We start from the raw sequence: 17,401 nt of genomic DNA on the forward strand, positions 1-17,401 counted from the left end.
TGTGAGCTAAACAAAGGTATTTTCACTGAAAACTCATTACCCGGGAGGCAGGGTTCTCAGAGACTGTTGTTTAGTCACTCAGTCGAGTCCAGCTCCTTTTTGACCCCATGGACTGTAGCCCTGCCAGGCTCCTCTGTCCGTGGGATTTCCCGGGCAAGAACACTGGAGTAGGTTGCTGTATCATTCTCCAAGGGGTCTCCCCAACCCAGGGGTCGAACGTGCACCTCCTGCATTGGCGTGCGGATTCTTTACCACCGAGCACCTGGGAAGCCCCTCTCAGAGGTGGACCAGTATATGTAATTTAATTTATAGGCAGTATCCCTTTAGTGATTGACTTAATAATAGAACACAAAGTTTCCTCCCTATTACATCTGTTTAAGTCATTTGTTCATTAAAGAAGATTCTGATTCATTTGTGGAAGTTCTTTATATGTATTCTTGATATAAGTTCTTTGTTATCTGTATTAGGAATATTATCTCCCATCATTTTGTTATAATAAAATGTGGAAAGTGAGAATCTTTCTTGCTGGCTGCTCCGTCCTTAGTCTGACATGGAAGGGGTTCCAGGCTTACTTTTTTTTCTTTCCTTGTACCAAATCAGAAACCAGCCTTTCTCCAAAGAGCCTTGGTTTCTTTTAGTAAGGAGTCCTTCTTCTTTTGGTTTTGATGTCTGAAGGTAGCTCTTACATTCTTATAAGCAGACCTATGATGTTTTAATCCAGCATTTCCATTTGTGTAGGGATTTTATTTTTAAAATATTTACTTATCTGTTTTTGGCTGTGTTGGGTCTTAGTTGCGGCACAAGGGATCTTTCTTGTGAAGTGAAGGCTTCTCTACAATTGTGGCCTGTGGGCTCTGTAGTTCCGATATGCAGGCTTATTTGCCCCATGGCATGTGGGATCTTAGTTTCCTGGCCAGGGATCGAACCCATGTCCCCTGCATTGGAAGGCAGATCCTTAACCACTGGACCACTAGGAAAGTCTGTGCAGGGAGTTTTAAAAAGAACAGCTGCCTCATCAAACCTTAATGTAATAGTTTACATGAATGCTCATTCTCCTTGTTTTGCTGCTCACATAGAACTGGACTTCTCCAAACTAGAAATAAAAGGAAACTCATATACTGTTGATGGGAAGGTGAAAATGCTACCACCACTTTGGAAAAATGGCTTAGCAGATTCTTAGAAAGTTAAACGTGTACCTACCCGTTGACCCGGAAATCTGACTCCTGAATATTTACCCAAGAGAAATGAAAACACTTGTTCACAAAAACACTCACAACAAGGTTGTTGCTAGTAGTGTTATTTTTAGCACTCAAAACTGGAAACAGCCCAAATGTCACCATCAGTACAATAGAAAACTAAATTAAGGCTTATTCACACAATGGACTACTGTTCAACAATAAAAAGAATGAGCTACAGACGTATAAGGGCTTCCTAGGTGGCTCAGTGGTAAAGAATCCACCTGTAATTCAGGAGACCAACTGCAATGAAGAGACCCGGTTCAGTCCCTGGGTCAAGAAGATCCCCTGGAGGAGAAATTGGAAACCCACTCCAATATTCTTGCCTGGAAAACCCCATAGACAGAGGAACCTGGTGTCGCAAACCGGTCGGACAGCACTCAGCCACTAAACTAAAACCACTGTCCTTCTAGGAACTTCCCTGTAGTTCCCTTTGTCTTCACCAGGTGGCAGTGTCATACCAACCAGTCTGGAGCTGGGACAGGTCAGCTCACTGGAGACGCCTGTGGTCTCCGGAGCCCCTAAGGACCTTAGAACAGGTTTTGTTATCATCATCGTCCACTTTGGGACAGATGACATTACTCATCCCGATTACCTAGTTAACTTACCAGCCTCAGCAGAAAATGCCTTTCATCTTTTTCCAGCCTGCGGAGGAGTCTGGAAAACGATTTACCTTCACAGAGCCATGCCCCCGAGATTTTCAATTTATTAATGAGCCCCAGACTCATTATACTGGTAATTACCAACCTTTGTTGAGCGTTTGCCATGCAGCAGGGACTGTGGAAGTGCTGAATATACATGAAATCATTTCTGCTTTCAGAGGGAGGGACTATTCATAGACCAAACTTTCAGGTTACAAAACAGATGAAAAGGAGTCCTTGTGATGTCCCAGTGTTGGGAAGAGGGGAGCTGGGCGTGGCCCCAGCAGTTGGGCTCCAAGTGCATGGTCAAGGCCTGGGCCTCTCCAAAGCAACAAGAGAAAGGCTTTAGTTGGCGTTCCTATGACGGGACTTGCCTTTTCATCCCTTCCAAACACTGGGGTGGCCTCCCCACTTCAATGCTTGTCAAGGTTAGTGCTTCCTGTGGGCTTGCCAACAGGATTTTCAGTCTGTCTGCTTCAAAGAGGAATAAAGTGGTGTGTCTCTTTAGAAGTCTTGTCTATGGAGAAACAGCAGCGAGAAAATTGATTCTCGTCATCACAGAGCACAACTCCTCCCTGCTCCCTTCCCTCCACGCCCTGTATCGTCAGGGAACAGAGTTGCAGAAATATTCCTCCACATACCCGTGCTTCCAGCTCTCAGCACAGTGGCAGGTACACAATGGGTACTCAGCGAAGGTTGGTGGACCGAAAGGGCTTTTGGCCAAACACACCTGAAATTATTTTTAGCTCTATAATTCTAGCTTGCCTCATTATGTGGGATGTCCTGTTCTCTGTTGGACTAATTGGGTTTGAAAGATGCACTTTTCTCTGGGGACGACTTCAAGTCACATTCGGGACTTATGGTTTTAGATTTTAGAAGCACAGCTTTGTCCAAGGTTTCTGTTAAGGACTCTAAATTCTAGCTCTTTGTTTCAGCTTTTTACACACACACACACCCCCCCTCACCCAGAGGTTGTAAATGGTCCTTTTCCCGTTCGGTACACACATTTGTTCAGCTGGGGCGGGCTGCTGCTTTCTGCTCCTGTGGCCTCTCCAGGCCAACAGTGGCTCGTGGCTCATCACCCAGGCTCCCACAGAGTCAGGTCTGTCAAGCTGTTGCCATAGAAACGGCTGGAGGCCCCGAGAGGGGGCAGAACACAACCTCAGCGGGGAGATGGCTCTGGCCCTGGGGTTTCAGTGGGGAAGAGTGAGGCCCCTGTGCCTTGAGCTGAGGCTCCTTCTGGCTGTGCGTAGGAGGGAGGCCCAAGACCCCTTGCCTGGAAACAGGCACCTGAATGGTTCTGCCCCCAGCAAAGCCTTCCCACAGAAACCCAGCCCAGCATCCCCGTGAGCCTGCCCTGAGTCCTCCTGGTGGTGTAGACTCATGTCTCAGGAACATGAGTCAAGTGGAGGGAGGAACAGAAACAATTGCTCTCAGGGGAGAGGTCTGGCCATGGACACTCGGGCCCTGGCCTCGCTGGGTGATGCAGTCCGACGCTTGGTTGTTGTTCTTAGTCACTTGATCGTGTCCGATTCTGTGACCCCATGGACTCCTCTGTCCATGGGATTCTCCAGGCAAGAGTACTGGAGTGGGTCGCCATTCCCTTCTCCAGGGGATCTTCCTGACCCAGGGATTGAACCCATATCTCCTTCCTTGGCAGGTGGATACTTTAGTACTGAGCCACCAGGGAAGCCCGAGTCTGAGGCTTAGCCACCGAGAACTTCAGGAGGGCGCTAGTTCTGGGACACAGCCTGTTCATCAGCACAGAAACAGAGGCACAAAGCCCTGGCAGGTTGGGGGCAGGGCAACTTCAGTGAGGCCATCTGGGGATGCAAGGGCACAGCAGATGTCATTGGAGATAGTAGTCCCCTGGGAGGGGTCTGACCAGCCTTTGAAGATGTGGGAGACTGCCTGATCCACTGGGGGCTGTATTCAGTAAGAAGCCTAGATCTCAGGGCTTAATCTAACAAGGATGTGTTTTTCAGGCTGGTGGCTGAGGTTGGGGGTATGTGGTCTGGGGCAGGAGTGGAGGGGTGTTGGGTTTGGCAGCTCTGGTATCCAAACTGATGGAGGGGCACTTTCGTGTCACACCTCCTTCTCAACACCATGTGGCCGCGGGGCCCCACCCAGCGAGAGAGTCTTGGGACCTGCCCTCCTGGACTGTGGCCAGGAAGTGACTCCCTCGGCTTCTGCTCACAGCCCGTCCACCATGGCCCACCAATCACATGGCCTCAGCCCAGCTACAGAGGAGGCTGGGAAATGCAGTCTTCCCAGAGGCCTCCGGGAGAGGAGGCTGAATGGGGCTGGTGAACACAGAAGTGGTCCTTGCTGCAGCATCTGACCAGCCCTGGGGACAGAATGTTATTAGGGGCATGAGCAGCCCTGAAGTGTTGCAAGGAGGGAAGCGCTGTGACCAGACGGGGTCCCCGCTGGGCTCAGCCACGGTCTGGGTGGTCCTCCTCTGCCTTTGGCCCCGGGATGAGCAGAGGGTACACAGGTGCTGCTGAATCACAAGGAGGTTCACCGGCCAGAGGAGCAGGAGAGGTATTCCCGCTGTTCCCACTTCCCTGGGCAGTCGTGCTGACGCTCGTGGACTGCAGCCCACCAGGCTCTTCTGTCCATGGGATTCTCCAGGCAAGAGTACCGGAATGGGGAGCCATTTCCTTCTCTAGGGGGTCTCCCCAACGCAGGGGTTGAACCCAAATCTCTTGCATCTCCTGCTTTGGCAGACGGATTCTTTGCCAGCTGCCCCACCGGGGAAGCCCTCTCTGACCTGAAACAAAGGCCGTGTCTCCCTGAAAGCGTCCAGGTGCTTCTGGTTGCCCGACATCTACCCAAGAGGAGCCCCATTGGGCCCGAGGCTTTTCATGAGGACTTGGGTTTGGTGGAACCTGGGTTCTGGAGCTGACCCTGGAGGGCTCTCCACAGGCTCCAGAGTCAGAGCCTCCTTCTCCCTGCTGCCCTGGGTCAGCTTTCCTGCCCTGGATGCCTGCTACCTGCCTGCTGAGATTTGCGTTCACCTGCCAGAGCCTTGATACCTGTGCTCACCTGGGTGCCCCCTGTGTATCTAATTCTTGCTGTGCTTAGCCTGATGCTACTGTGTTTTATGTGTTTTTGTTTTTTTGACTGCACCCTGCTGCCTGCAAGGGATCTTAGTTCCCTGACCAGGGACTGAACCTGTGGCCTCGACAACGAAAGTGCAGAGTCCCAACCACAGGGCCGCCGGAGAATTCCGTATTGCCATCTCTTGATGCCGAACTTCTGCCCTTCGCTGGTTGACCACCTCATTGTCTCACTGACTCTGACTCCATACGTCCTGCCTGGCTCCCAGTTTAACCTAGATCCTTGGTTCCAGAGCATTCCCTTAGCTCTTCCTCTCGTTGCACCCACACCCCCACTTTCTCCCACCTCCTTTTGAAGGACCCGTCTGCTCTGGGGCACAGCATCCCCATCACCGAGGTGCACTCCCGACCTGGCCCCCTGCAGCAGTCCCAGCGTGCAGTCATTTATCCCACAGGTCACAGGGCTTCAGCATTCAGCCTCTCCTTTGATGCCCTGATGTTCTCTGTCTCTTGGGCTTTCACGCCTCCTCCCTCTGGGCCAGGAAGACCCAGGCTCTGTCCCCTTCAGCCCTGAAAAGGAGTGTCCTTGCCTCTAGTTCCAGGCCTGCCTCCTCTTTGGGAATGATGCTGTCTGGGCCAGGACTCCCCCTCCTGGCCATCAGCAGAAATCAGCTATCAGTCTCTCTCTGGCTGAAGGGCCAACCTCAGCAATCAAGCAAGACCAAACCTCCCTTCTGCGTTTGAGATCCTTAGAGGTTAACGAGGCTGAAGTGGGAGGCCAGGACCAGAGTCAGCCTCTCTGATGTGACGTGTCCATGAAGTGTTACCCGCTTGTGTACACAGAGGGAGCCTGAATTCCAGCCCAAATGAAACCTTGACGTTAGTACCCTCAGGTTACAAGCTGGGGTTTCCAATACCAGGGTCTGAGGCAGGAGGAAGACATAAGGGGACACAGAGGGGGAGGGCCCTGAGGGCAGGGAGCCCGGGAGAGACCCTCTGGAGAGAGCCAAGCTGGCTGCTAGGAATAATGACGGACATTTCAATTTGAAGTCTGTTTTTTTTCTCTTCCTCTGCTGCAGTCACCTTCCTTTACCCCCTAGCTATTAGTCAGAGATCCTTACATAATTGTTTAAGTGGTGAGTCAGGGATGATGAAAAAGGACCAGCTTCCCAGATGCCAGGTGGTGGCCAGCTGCAAGGTGAACAGGGAACCCGAGATGGGCCTCCTTTGCTCCAAGACCTCTGCCACAGAGGTGACTTTGAGAGGAAGTGGAGGTGGGTGGTGCGGGGTGGGCATTGAGCTATCTGAGTTGGACACAAGTGGAAAGGAGTTGGGGACCCTCCTTCTCAGAGGTCCAGGCCTGGGGGTGCAGCTGGCAAGATGGGCCCCAAGGCAGGCCCTGCAGCTCCCCTGTGCCTTGAACACTTTACCTGGAGCTGTTGTACTGGCCACACGTGCTGTACCACATCTGAAGACCAGCACAGTCACATATGGACAGAGGAGCATGGCGAACTACAGTCCAAAGTGTCGCAAAGAGTCAGACACAACAAGTGACTAAGCACATCAACCATGAGTGAAAGGGGAAAAGGGAGACATGAATGATGTGGCTTGAGCTTGACGAACACAGGGTTCTTTTTTGATACAATTTAGGGATGATTGTTTCCCCACTCCGGTACTCTTGCCTGGAGAATCCCATGGACGGAGGAGCCTGGTAGGCTGCAGTCCATGAGGTCGCACAGAGTTGGACACAACTGCGAGACTTCACTTTCACTTTTCACTTTCCTGCACTGGAGAAGGAAATGGCAACCCACTCCAGGGTTCTTGCCTGGAGAATCCCAGGGACGGGGGAGCCTGGTAGGAGGCCGTCTATGGGTCGCACAGAGTCAGACACGCCTGAAGCGACTCAGCAGCAGCAGCAGGGATGATTGTTTACGTTTTCCTTGTGCATGCCTACTCAGTCACTCAGTCGTGTCCAGTTCTTTGTGACCTTATGGACTGAAGCCCACTAGGCTCCTCTGTCCATGGGATTTTTCAGGCAAGCATGCTCGAGTGAGTTGCCATGTCTTCTTCCAGGGGATCTTCACAACCCAGGGATCAAACCCACATCTACTGTGTCTCCTGCATTGGCAGGCAGATTCTTTACCATTTGAGCCACTGGGGAAGCCCATATTTTCTTCAGTGCTGCCTCATTTGGCCTTAAAATACTTTCACTACTCAGGAACTAGGAGAATAGAACATAAGTGTATTGGGCAGCTAGAATAACACATTTTTCTGCAGGTTAAAGGAAAACGCACTTTATGCACTGTGCTCTGAAAATGAGGCATCTGTAGTCACACACTCTTGGAGAACCCAGGGTGGTAGTGAAAGCTGGATCTAAGCAGTGTCCACACCCCACATCTTCCTGGAGTCACAGGACCCTGGCTTTATTCCAGGCATGGAGCACCCAGCCCAAACAGCACTCCCCAGCCTCCCTGTGTGGTCTTCTGATTAAGCTCTGGTCAATGAAATGTAAATTCAGGGTCTGGGAGTGACTTGGGGTGGGTGTTTGAGAGTGGTGGGGTAGAGGGTGCTTTAAAGGAAGTTGCCTAAAAAATAAATAAATAAATAAATAAAGGAAGTTGCCTTAGCCAGGAGGGATATCAGCCCCTTCCAGCCGTCTGCCAGCCTGAGATGTCAATGTGATGACCCGACCTCCAACTCTCATTTTGTTCCATGAGGCAATCATGAGGTTAGAAACTGCCGGAGTAAACAAAAGGGAGGAGGGGCCTGGGTACTGCTGCTTCATCCAACTTCCGGCCTAGCTCTGGATGACCAACCTCCTGTCTCACTTTACATAAGAATCCATTTTTGTTTTGGCTTACCCATTGTCATTTTGGATTTTCTCATGTAGTCAGTTGAATGTAATCATAACAGAAATGGCTTGCATAGAAGACTTCCTTCTGTAAGAGTCAGAGTGCATATTAGCCAATTCAAGACAAATGAGAAGCTTCACAGTGAAATCTATCATACACAGAATTCTAGAGATATCCCTTGAAGATTCCTGTCCCTTGGTTAATTTTTTTTAAGGACTTATGTATTTATTTATTTTTGGTTGTGCTGGGTCTTCTTTGCTTTCTGTGGGCTTTCTCTAGTTGCAGCTAGCAGGGCCTACTCTCCGCTGCGGTGCACGGGTTTCTCACTGCGGTGGCCTCTCTGCTCGCAGCGCACAGGCTTCTCACTGCGGTGGCTTCAGCAGCTGCAGTACGCGGGCTCAGTGGTTGTGACCCCAGAGCTCCCATGAGCACAGATCTCATATGAAACTCGTATGAGATCTTCCTGGACCAGGGGTCAGACGTGTGTGCCCTGCACTGGCAGGCAGATTTCTCACCACTGAGCCACCAGGCAAGTCCTGTCCCTTGGTTAGTCGATTGAATTCTATTCTAGGCACGGCTGTGATGGGACTTTGCCAGTGTAATTAAGGTCACTAATCATCTGGCTTGAAGATAGAAAGCCAGTCCCAGAACATTTAGGTGTGAGTTCCTAATCACAGACCGGGAAGCAGAAGAGCTGAGTAGTGAGAGGAAGTGGAAGAGGCAGGAGAAATATGATAGATGAGGAAGTCAGCGTGGGAAGATCCCACCATCTCAGCTGGCTGAGGGATGTAGAGTCCCACCATGGGGAGCAAAGAGCAGCCAATACAATCTGCCCAAGACTGACAGCTGACTGGGAAATGGGGGCCCCAGATTGAGGCCCCGCTGCCCTCTCCTCTCCGTTTGGAAGCTGATGCTCCCCTGTCATCTGGGGTGAAAAGGCACTGCTCCACTGTCTTCCCAAGAGACTGCTCCTTTGTCAGCTATCTGGGATGTCACTGCTCCATTCACCCTCTGCATCTGGAGGTGGTCCTCCTGTCTGCTCCACGCGGGAAGGCGCTGAGCCCCACCCTCTGCATCTGGAGGTGGTCCTCCTGTCTGCTCCACGCGGGAAGGCGCTGAGCCCCACCCTCTGCATCCGGAGCCTCTGCTCCACTGGCTCTTGTATTAGGACATCACTGCCACTCTCGTGGCTTAAGGGGGTGTGAAGTGGAAATCTCTCATGCCATATCAATAAGCAAAAAAATGTCACAGCTATCAGCAATTTCTGGCCTCCAAATGTGAATGAGGGCTCCCAAAATGGATCCAGCGGATGCTGCCACTCCACACCCCACCCCCACGCTCCCACTCCCCATACCCTCCCGCATGGTGATTGCTGAGGAGCTGGGGAATACAAGAAGCAAGGTAAACAAGGAAACAGAGTTGGCCACAGATAGCTGGGGTGCAAGTGAAAGGAATGAATTAGCTGAGCTCAGAGGCTTGCATCTTCCCATACATAGAATGCTAAATTCCTCAACTTGAAACCTGCTCTTTGATGTTCAGGCTACCTGCTACCTTTATTGCAAATTTGTCTATAGGCTATCTTCCCTGGGGGCTTCTGCTTCCTGGGGGCAGTTTTCTCAGAGCTACTCTCCCTGGCTCGGAGTCCTAAACATTCCCACCAAATAAAATAACTCTCTGCTTTCAGGTTGTGACTATATTTTCTGGTCGACAGTCCCTGCTCCACTGTCCAGGGTGCTTTAAAGGCACAGCTGCGATGTCCTTTGTGCTCCGATGGTACTGCCCGCCATTCTCTGAACACGTGGGCACAGCTCCGCGGGCCACTTCCCTGGCTTGTTCTGCTAGCATCTGGGGTCACTGCTCCACAGTCCTTTGCTTTTGAAGGAACTGCTCCTGTGTCCTCTGCATCCTCGCTGCGCTGGTCTACTCACCTCTGCATTTGGGAAAGACCCCTTCACCCTCCTCTGTGTTCAGAGGAGGCGCTGGCCCACTGTCTTCTGCATTTAGAAAACACAGGCTTCCATCGTCCCTGCCCCTCTGTCATCTCGATTTAAAAGTCCTTCTACGCTGAAGGACCAGCTGGGGTGGAGAGCCTAAGCTACTCCATCTTGTAAAAGAACTCCATTTTGTAAAGGTTCCGGGCAAACAGACTTAGACTTTGGATATTACCCAACCTTGCCCCACTGCTCATGAGCTAATTGGCCCTTAGGTTAAACCTCCTGACTTTATGTTTAGGAACTTGTGATTCACCTTGAAAGTAAAAACCAATCAGGAATCCACACACAACCCTATAGAAGAAGGTAACCAATCAGTTGTCCTTCAGCCTGAACACCCCCTTTTTACCCTTTTACCTGAATATTCCCTATAAAAGCAGTGTAACCCAAAACTCGGGGCTCCTCTCCTTAGCCGCTGAATCGGTAACGGTGGGAGCCCCAGCTCAAGCTTGGTAATAAAAACTCTCTTGCTTTTGCATCGGATATCGGCTCCCTGGTGGTCACTGGGAGATTTCGCAACTTGGGCATAACATTTGGGGGCTCGTCAGGGATCTCCCATCAGCTCCACGGGAAGACCGATCCGGAGAGTTATCTGTAACCGGTAAGTTGTTTTTTTTTTTTTTTCTGCTTTTCTTTTCGTTTCTGACAAGGCCTATTTTCTGAGACCGGTATATGACTCAGGCGGATGCGCTGACGGGTCACCGGTGTGGATCGTTGGGAGACGTCCCTGACCCCCTCGGAGGGGACGGAGTGCCCCTGTTTTCTGTAGACGATAGCGGGTCGCCCCCGCTGAACGGCCAAAGGCTGTTGTCCTACTTTCAGTTTTGCCTCTGGACTCCCGGAGGTCTATTTCTTCTGTCTCTTTGTCTGTCTGTGTGGCTGTCTGTATTGTTTGTGTTAATTTACCAACATCTGACTGATCTAGGAACGATGGGGCAATGTCAATCTAGCCCTACTCCTCTATCTCTGATGACTGAGCATTTTAAAGAGGCCAAGATGCGCGCTCATGACCTCAGTGTAGAAATTAAGAAAAATAAACTTATTACTTTTTGCAGCACAGAATGGCCATCATTCCATGTGGGCTGGCCTTCAGAAGGCACGTTTGACTTGAAAACTGCGCACCGAGTCCAAGACATCATCTTCCGACCGCGGATCGGACACCCTGACTAAGTCCCCTATATCATAGTGTGGGAAAATATCATAGTGCACCCCCCTCCTTGGGTAACATCTTTCTTGCCTCAACAGGAACTTTCTACCACTCAGGTGTTGGTGACACGGGTGGGAGAGAACCTGAAGAAACCCAAGGAAACTGGACTAACGGCACCGCTATATCCCATCTTGCAGGGAGGCACAGAAGAAGAACTTCTCTTTCCTCCTCCTTACCAACTCCCGGAATCACCACTGGCCCCCATTATCCCATCACCCAGGGGCGAAATACAGGGTGGGGGACCCGCACAAAATACTCGCCACAGGCGAGCCCTACCCCAGGAGGGACCGGCAGACTTGACAACTGCCCTCCCCTTGTGAGTGGCTGGTCGCCCTAATGAGGAAGGAAACCAACCTCATCAATACTGGCCCTTTTCTACTAGTGACCTATATAACTGGAGATCCCAAAATGCTAAGTTTTCAGATAACCCTAGAGATCTAACTGACCTTCTGGAGACTGTGCTTTTTACTCATCAGCCCACCTGGGACGACTGCCAACAATTGCTCCAGATTCTCTTCACCACAGAAAAGAGAGAGAGAATACAGAATGAGGCCCGGAAAAGGGTCCCAGGGATAAATGGGGAACCCACCACTAATATAGATGAAATTAACCTCTCGTTTCCTTTATCCCGACCTTGATTGGCACTACAACACGGCACGAGGTAAGGAGAGGCTCCGGGTCTACCGCCAGACTCTCTTGGGGGGGCTTAAGGCTGCTGCAAGGAAACCTATTAACTTAGCTAGAGTAGGAAATGTTCAGCAGGGCCCCACCGAAAGTCCAGCAGCCTTCCTGGAAAGCCTAATGGAAGCCTTTAGACCATACACCCCCATGGACCCAGAAGCGGAAGGCACCCAGGCTGCTTTAATAATGCACTTTGTCAACCAGGTGGCTCCCGACATTAGAAAGAAGCTCCAAAAATTAGAACGCCTGGGCGAAAAGAGTATCCAGGATCTAATAACAGCGGCAGAAAGGGTCTACAACACCCGTGAAACCCCCGAGGAAAAGCAAGCCAAAGCCGCAGACCGCCAAACCCGTAATATGGCACGCATCCTGCTGGCTGCAACAGCTCCTGACTCGGAAAAAAGGGAATGCCAGCTGCGACGGCTGGCCACTGAAGGTAAGAGCCGCCCCCGTACGCGACCAACATTGGGAAAAAACCAATGTGCCTATTGTAAAGAAGAGGGACATTGGGCTAACGAATGTCCCAAAAAGATAAAGAAGGGACCACAAAAGACCCCCATCCTGACCGTCGGAGAACTGAGCGATTAGGGGGGACGGGGTTTGGTGCCCCTCCCTGAACCCAGGGTAACCCTAAGAATGGAGGGGACCCCAATTGACTTCCTTGTCGATACGGGGGCTCAATATTCGGCTTTGTTGAAGCCCCAGGGAAAACTGGCCAGAAAGACCTCTTGGGTGCAGGGGGCTACTGGGATGAAACAATACCAATGGACTACCCGAAGATCAGTGGACGTGGGTGCGGGCCAGGTATCCCACTCTTTCATGGTGATTCTGGAATGTCCCTTCCCGCTGTTGGGAAGAGACCTGTTGACCAAAATGGGGGCCCAGATTCACTTCCTCCCGGGAGAAATTAAAATACTTGATCAGGCGGGCAGGCCGATACAAGTATTAACTATTCAGTTAGAAGATGAATATCGGCTGCACCAGAAACCTACATCGCCCCCGGTGGACATTCAAAAACGTCTAGATAAATTCCCTGAGGCATGGGCTGAAACAGGGGAAACAGGCTTCGCCAGACACCGCCCTCCTGTGTACGTAGAACTCAAGCCAGGGGCTGACCCGGTCCGGGTCAGATAATACCCCATGACCCTAGAGGCCCGACAGGGGATCACCCCCCATATCCGCAGGCTCCTAGCCCAGAAAATCTTGAGACCCTGCCAGTCGGCTTGGAACACCCCCCTGCTCCCTGTCAAAAAACCAAATTCTTGTGACTATCGGCCAGTGCAGGATTTACAAGAGGTCAACCGCCAGGTTTTAGATATTCATCCCACTGTGCCAAACCCTTACAATCTCCTGAGCTCCATCCCACCGGACCATCACTGGTACATGGTCTTGGATTTAAAGGGCGCTTTCTTCAGCCTTCCCCCAGTACCCAAGAGCCAGGACCTTTTTGCTTTTGAATGGTCAGACCCGGAAGAAGGAATCAACAGCCAGCTGACCTGGACCCGGCTACCACAGGGCTTTAAAAATTCTCCCACCATCTTTGACGAGGCCCTCCATGAAGATCTGGGTGAGTTCAGACAACACCCCCAACTCACCTTGTTACAATATGTAGATGACCTCTTAATTGCAGCAAAAGATCAACAGTCTTGCCTTATGGGCACCCGAGAACTATTGCAGACCCTTGGAAAATTAGGGTATCGAGCCTCAGCCAAAAAGGCTCAGATATGCCAGCCAGAGGTCACCTACCTAGGATATGTATTAAGGGAAGGGCAGAGATGGCTGTCAGAGGCACGGAAGGAGATGGTACTCAGAATCCCTACCCCAGACTCACCTCGGAGGGTAAGAGAATTTTTAGGGTCCTCTGGGTTCTGCCGTCTCTGGATCCCAAATTATGCAGAACTGGCTAAACCCTTATATGAAGCCACAAAAAGTACCACACCTTTCAATTGGACAGAGTGGATGGAGACCGCTTTCAAGACTATTAAAACAGCTTTGCTGTCAGCCCCCGCCTTAGGGTTGCCTGACTTTACAAAACCCTTTCTCCTGTACGGAGATGAAAAACAAGGAGTGGCAAGGGGGGTAGTGGTGCAACACCTGGGACCTTGGAAGCGGCCGGTGGCTTACTTGTCTAAACGCCTAGACCCCGTGGCGTCAGGCTGGCCCCCATGCCTCCGCATGATTGCGGCAGTGGCCCTAATGGTCAAGGATGCAGATACACTGACGCTGGGGCAAGAATTGCATATCACCGCCCCCCACGCCATTGAGGGCGTCCTAAAACAACCCCCAGATAGGTGGATCAGCAACGCTCGGCTGACCCACTACCAGGGACTACCGCTAAACCCCTCCAGAATCATCTTTCTGCAGCCTACTGCTCTCAATCCGGCTACACTGCTTCCTAATCCGGATTTGGAGGCCCCAATCCATGACTGCAGTGACATACTAGCCCAGGTACATGGAACGCGAGAGGACTTGCAAGATCGCCCTCTAGCGGATGCTGAAGTTACCTGCTATACGGATGGAAGCAGTTTCCTCGGAGATGGGCTCAGGTAGGCAGGAGCAGCCTAACCACAGAAACCCAAATTGTGTGGGCGGAAGCGCTACCTCCGGGCACTTCAGCTCAAAGGGCTGAACTAATCGCCCTAACAAAAGCCCTTCAGTTGGGAAAGGACAAAAAACTTAACATCATTACCGATAGCCAGTATGCCTTTGCTACTGCCCACATACACGGAGCCATCTACAGAGAGAGAGGCCTCCTCACGGCCGAAGGTAAAACGATCAAAAATAAAGAAGAAATAAAAGCCCTCCTTGCGGCATTATGGCTGCCTAAAAAATTAGCTATAATACACTGCCTGGGACACCAAAAGTCAGACACTCTGACTTCAAAGGGAAACAATTTGGCGGACAGAGCAGCCCGAGAGGCAGCCCAGGGCACCGTGGTAGAAGCCACCCTTCAGTTGCCCGACCCCGGGAGCCCTGTTCTGCCAGCTCTACCCAACTACTCACCAAAAGACTTGGTCTGGATAAAAAGTCTGCCTATGACCCAACAAGTGGCCGGGTGGTGGAGGGCAGCGGACAGCTCCCTGATCCTCCCGGAGGAACTAGGAAAGCAGGTGCTGCTAAAGAGGCACCACGCCACTCACCTGGGAACCCGCAAGATGCAGGACCTGATTAGACATGCCAAGATCACCATGCAGAACGCCAGGTCAACGATAGAAGATGTGGTATCAAACTGCAAGGCCTGCCAGCTCACTAACGCTGTCCCTCATCCGACCAGCCAAGGGTCTAGAGAACGCTGGAGCCGGCCAGGAGCCTGCTGGGAAGTGGACTTCACTGAGGTAAAACCGGGTAAATATGGATATAAATATCTGCTGGTGTTCACAGATACCTTTTCAGGGTGGGTAGAAGCTTTCCCCACCAAGAGAGAGACAGCACAGGTGCTGGCCAAAAAGCTGATTGAAGACATCTTGCCGCGGTTCGGGTTTCCTGCACAGGTGGGGTCGGACAAGGGGCCAGCCTTCGTATTGCAGGTAAGCCAGGGAGTAGCCCGGGCCTTGGGGACTGAATGGAAGCTGCATTGCGCTTACAGACCCTAGAGCTCAGGACAGGTAGAAAGGATGAATAGAAGTCTTAAAGAAACGTTAACAAAACTAGTTGCTGAGACTGGCGGGGACTGGGTGGCTCTCCTCCCCTTTGCCCTATACCGGGTACTTACTCCCCCTACCAACTGGGACTTACACCCTTCGAAATTATGTATGGGATACCTCCCCCAATAATTCCTAACCTAAAAATAGAGGTGTTAAAAGAGATAGATGATCAAAGATTACTCTTTTGTCTCCGGTCCTTACAATACTCCCACAGGGGCACATGGAAGAGGCTTAAGGCGTTATATGAATCAGGCCCTCCACCTGAACCCCACCGCTACCGGCCAGGAGACTGGGTGTACGTGCGCCGTCATCGTCAAGAGACCCTAGAGCCCAGGTGGAAGGGGCCTTGCCTAGTCGTCTTGACAAGACCTACTGCTCTCAAGGTTGACGGCATCTCCGCTTGGGTTCACTACACCCACGTACGGCCTGCGGACCTGTTCGCCTTACGAGAAGAATTCCTCCCCCAATGGAAGACCAAACTGGACAAAACCAACCCACTCAAACTAAAGCTACAGAGACGGTAAAAGTACTGTTTGTACTGTGGTCCCTATGGCTTAGTGTTGCCACTAATCCTCACCAACCCATGAATTTGACTTGGATCATTCTGAGTGCAACTACCGGGGAAGTAATTAACTCTACCTCGGCCATCTATCCTAAAAACTCTTGGTGGCCGGATTTAGAATTTTACCTTTGTCTTCTGGCTGCAGGATCTTGGGACATCGGCGATTGGGAAGTAAAAACGCCAGGAAAACCAGAATGCGGGGCCGGCATTAATCGCTGTAATACCCGACCCCCTACCAACTCAGGACCTGGATGCAGCCACCCCATTCAACGGGTGGCCTTGCAGGACACTGCCCTCTACATGTGCCCCGGGGGAAGACGAAACCAGGCGACAGTTAATAACTGGGGGGGGGGACAGATAAATTTTACTGTGCCATTTGGGGGTGCGAGTCTGTTGGGACTATCGACTGGGAACCCCCTACTAGAGGAGACTTGATCACTTTGAGTCGCGTCCCAGGGCCCACCAGACTGACTCTGACTAGAAGACATGGGCAGGGATCTCTCATTGCGGGGCCCTGTGTAGGGTTTCTTTGTAACCCAGTTAGACAGATGGTGACTGCATCCATGAAATTAAAAGACGCTTACTCCTTGGAAGAAAAGTTATCACCAACCTAGATAGTATATTCAAAAGCAGAGACATTACTTTGCCGACTAAGGTCCATCTAGTCAAGGCTATGGTTTTTCCAGTGGTCATGTATGGATGTGAGAGTTGGACTGTGAAGAAAGCTGAGCGCCGAAGAATTGATGCTTTTGAACTGTGGTGTTGGAGAAGACTCTTGAGAGTCCCTTGGACTGCAAGGAGATCCAACCAGTCCATTCTGAAGGAGATCAGCCCTGGGATTTCTTTGGAAGGAATGATGCTAAAGCTGAAACTCCAGTACTCTGGCCACCTCATGAGAAGAGTTGACTCACTGGAAAAGACTCTGATGCTGGGAGGGATTGGGGGCAGGAGAAGAAGGGGACGACCGAGGATGAGATGGCTGGATGGCATCACTGACTCGATGGACATGAGTCTGAGTGAGCTCCGGGAGATGGTGATGAACAGGGAGGCCTGGCGTGCTGCGATTCATGGGGTCACAAAGAGTCGGACACGACTGAGCGACTGAACTGAACTGAACCGAACTAGACTTAAATTCTCAACTAAAGGAAAGAGGTTCCCTAGCTGGGAGGCAGGACAATCTTGGGGCCTCTGGCTATATCAATCTGGGTATGATAATGGATTATTATTCACTATTAGGCTGAAAGCACAACTCATCCAGACAGGCCCAAGCCAAGGCATAGGGCCTAACCCTGTCTTAGTGCCCCGAGAACCTACGCAGGCACCTCCTGAGCCCAGCCTTACCAATACAAACAACCCTCCTCAGATCAACTTTACAGAACCCGACGTCAAAGATGATCAATCCAATGTTAAAGACGATCAAGACCCGTTATTTGACATGGTAGTTAGTACCTACCGGGTCCTGAACTCCACCTGTCCAGACCTAACCGATGGTTGCTGCTTATGTTATGACATCAAACCCCCTTATT

The 17,401-nt window shown here is 51.2% G+C and overlaps 1 protein-coding gene across 1 annotated transcript; it reads left to right on the forward strand.

Moving 5' to 3' along the window:
- The first annotated feature begins 10,453 nt into the window (after positions 1 to 10,453).
- On the forward strand, positions 10,454 to 15,269 carry LOC120851793. Its single transcript, XM_040224795.1, is given in 4 exon segments — positions 10,454 to 10,556; positions 11,310 to 11,623; positions 11,625 to 14,229; positions 14,232 to 15,269. Coding segments are annotated over 4 exon segments (4,053 nt in total). The 3' UTR covers positions 15,263 to 15,269.
- The last annotated feature ends 2,132 nt before the right edge of the window (positions 15,270 to 17,401 follow it).

Source organism: Oryx dammah, unplaced genomic scaffold (assembly GCF_014754425.2).
Source record: "Oryx dammah isolate SB20612 unplaced genomic scaffold, SCBI_Odam_1.1 HiC_scaffold_25, whole genome shotgun sequence".
NCBI classification, from domain to species: Eukaryota; Metazoa; Chordata; class Mammalia; order Artiodactyla; family Bovidae; genus Oryx; species Oryx dammah.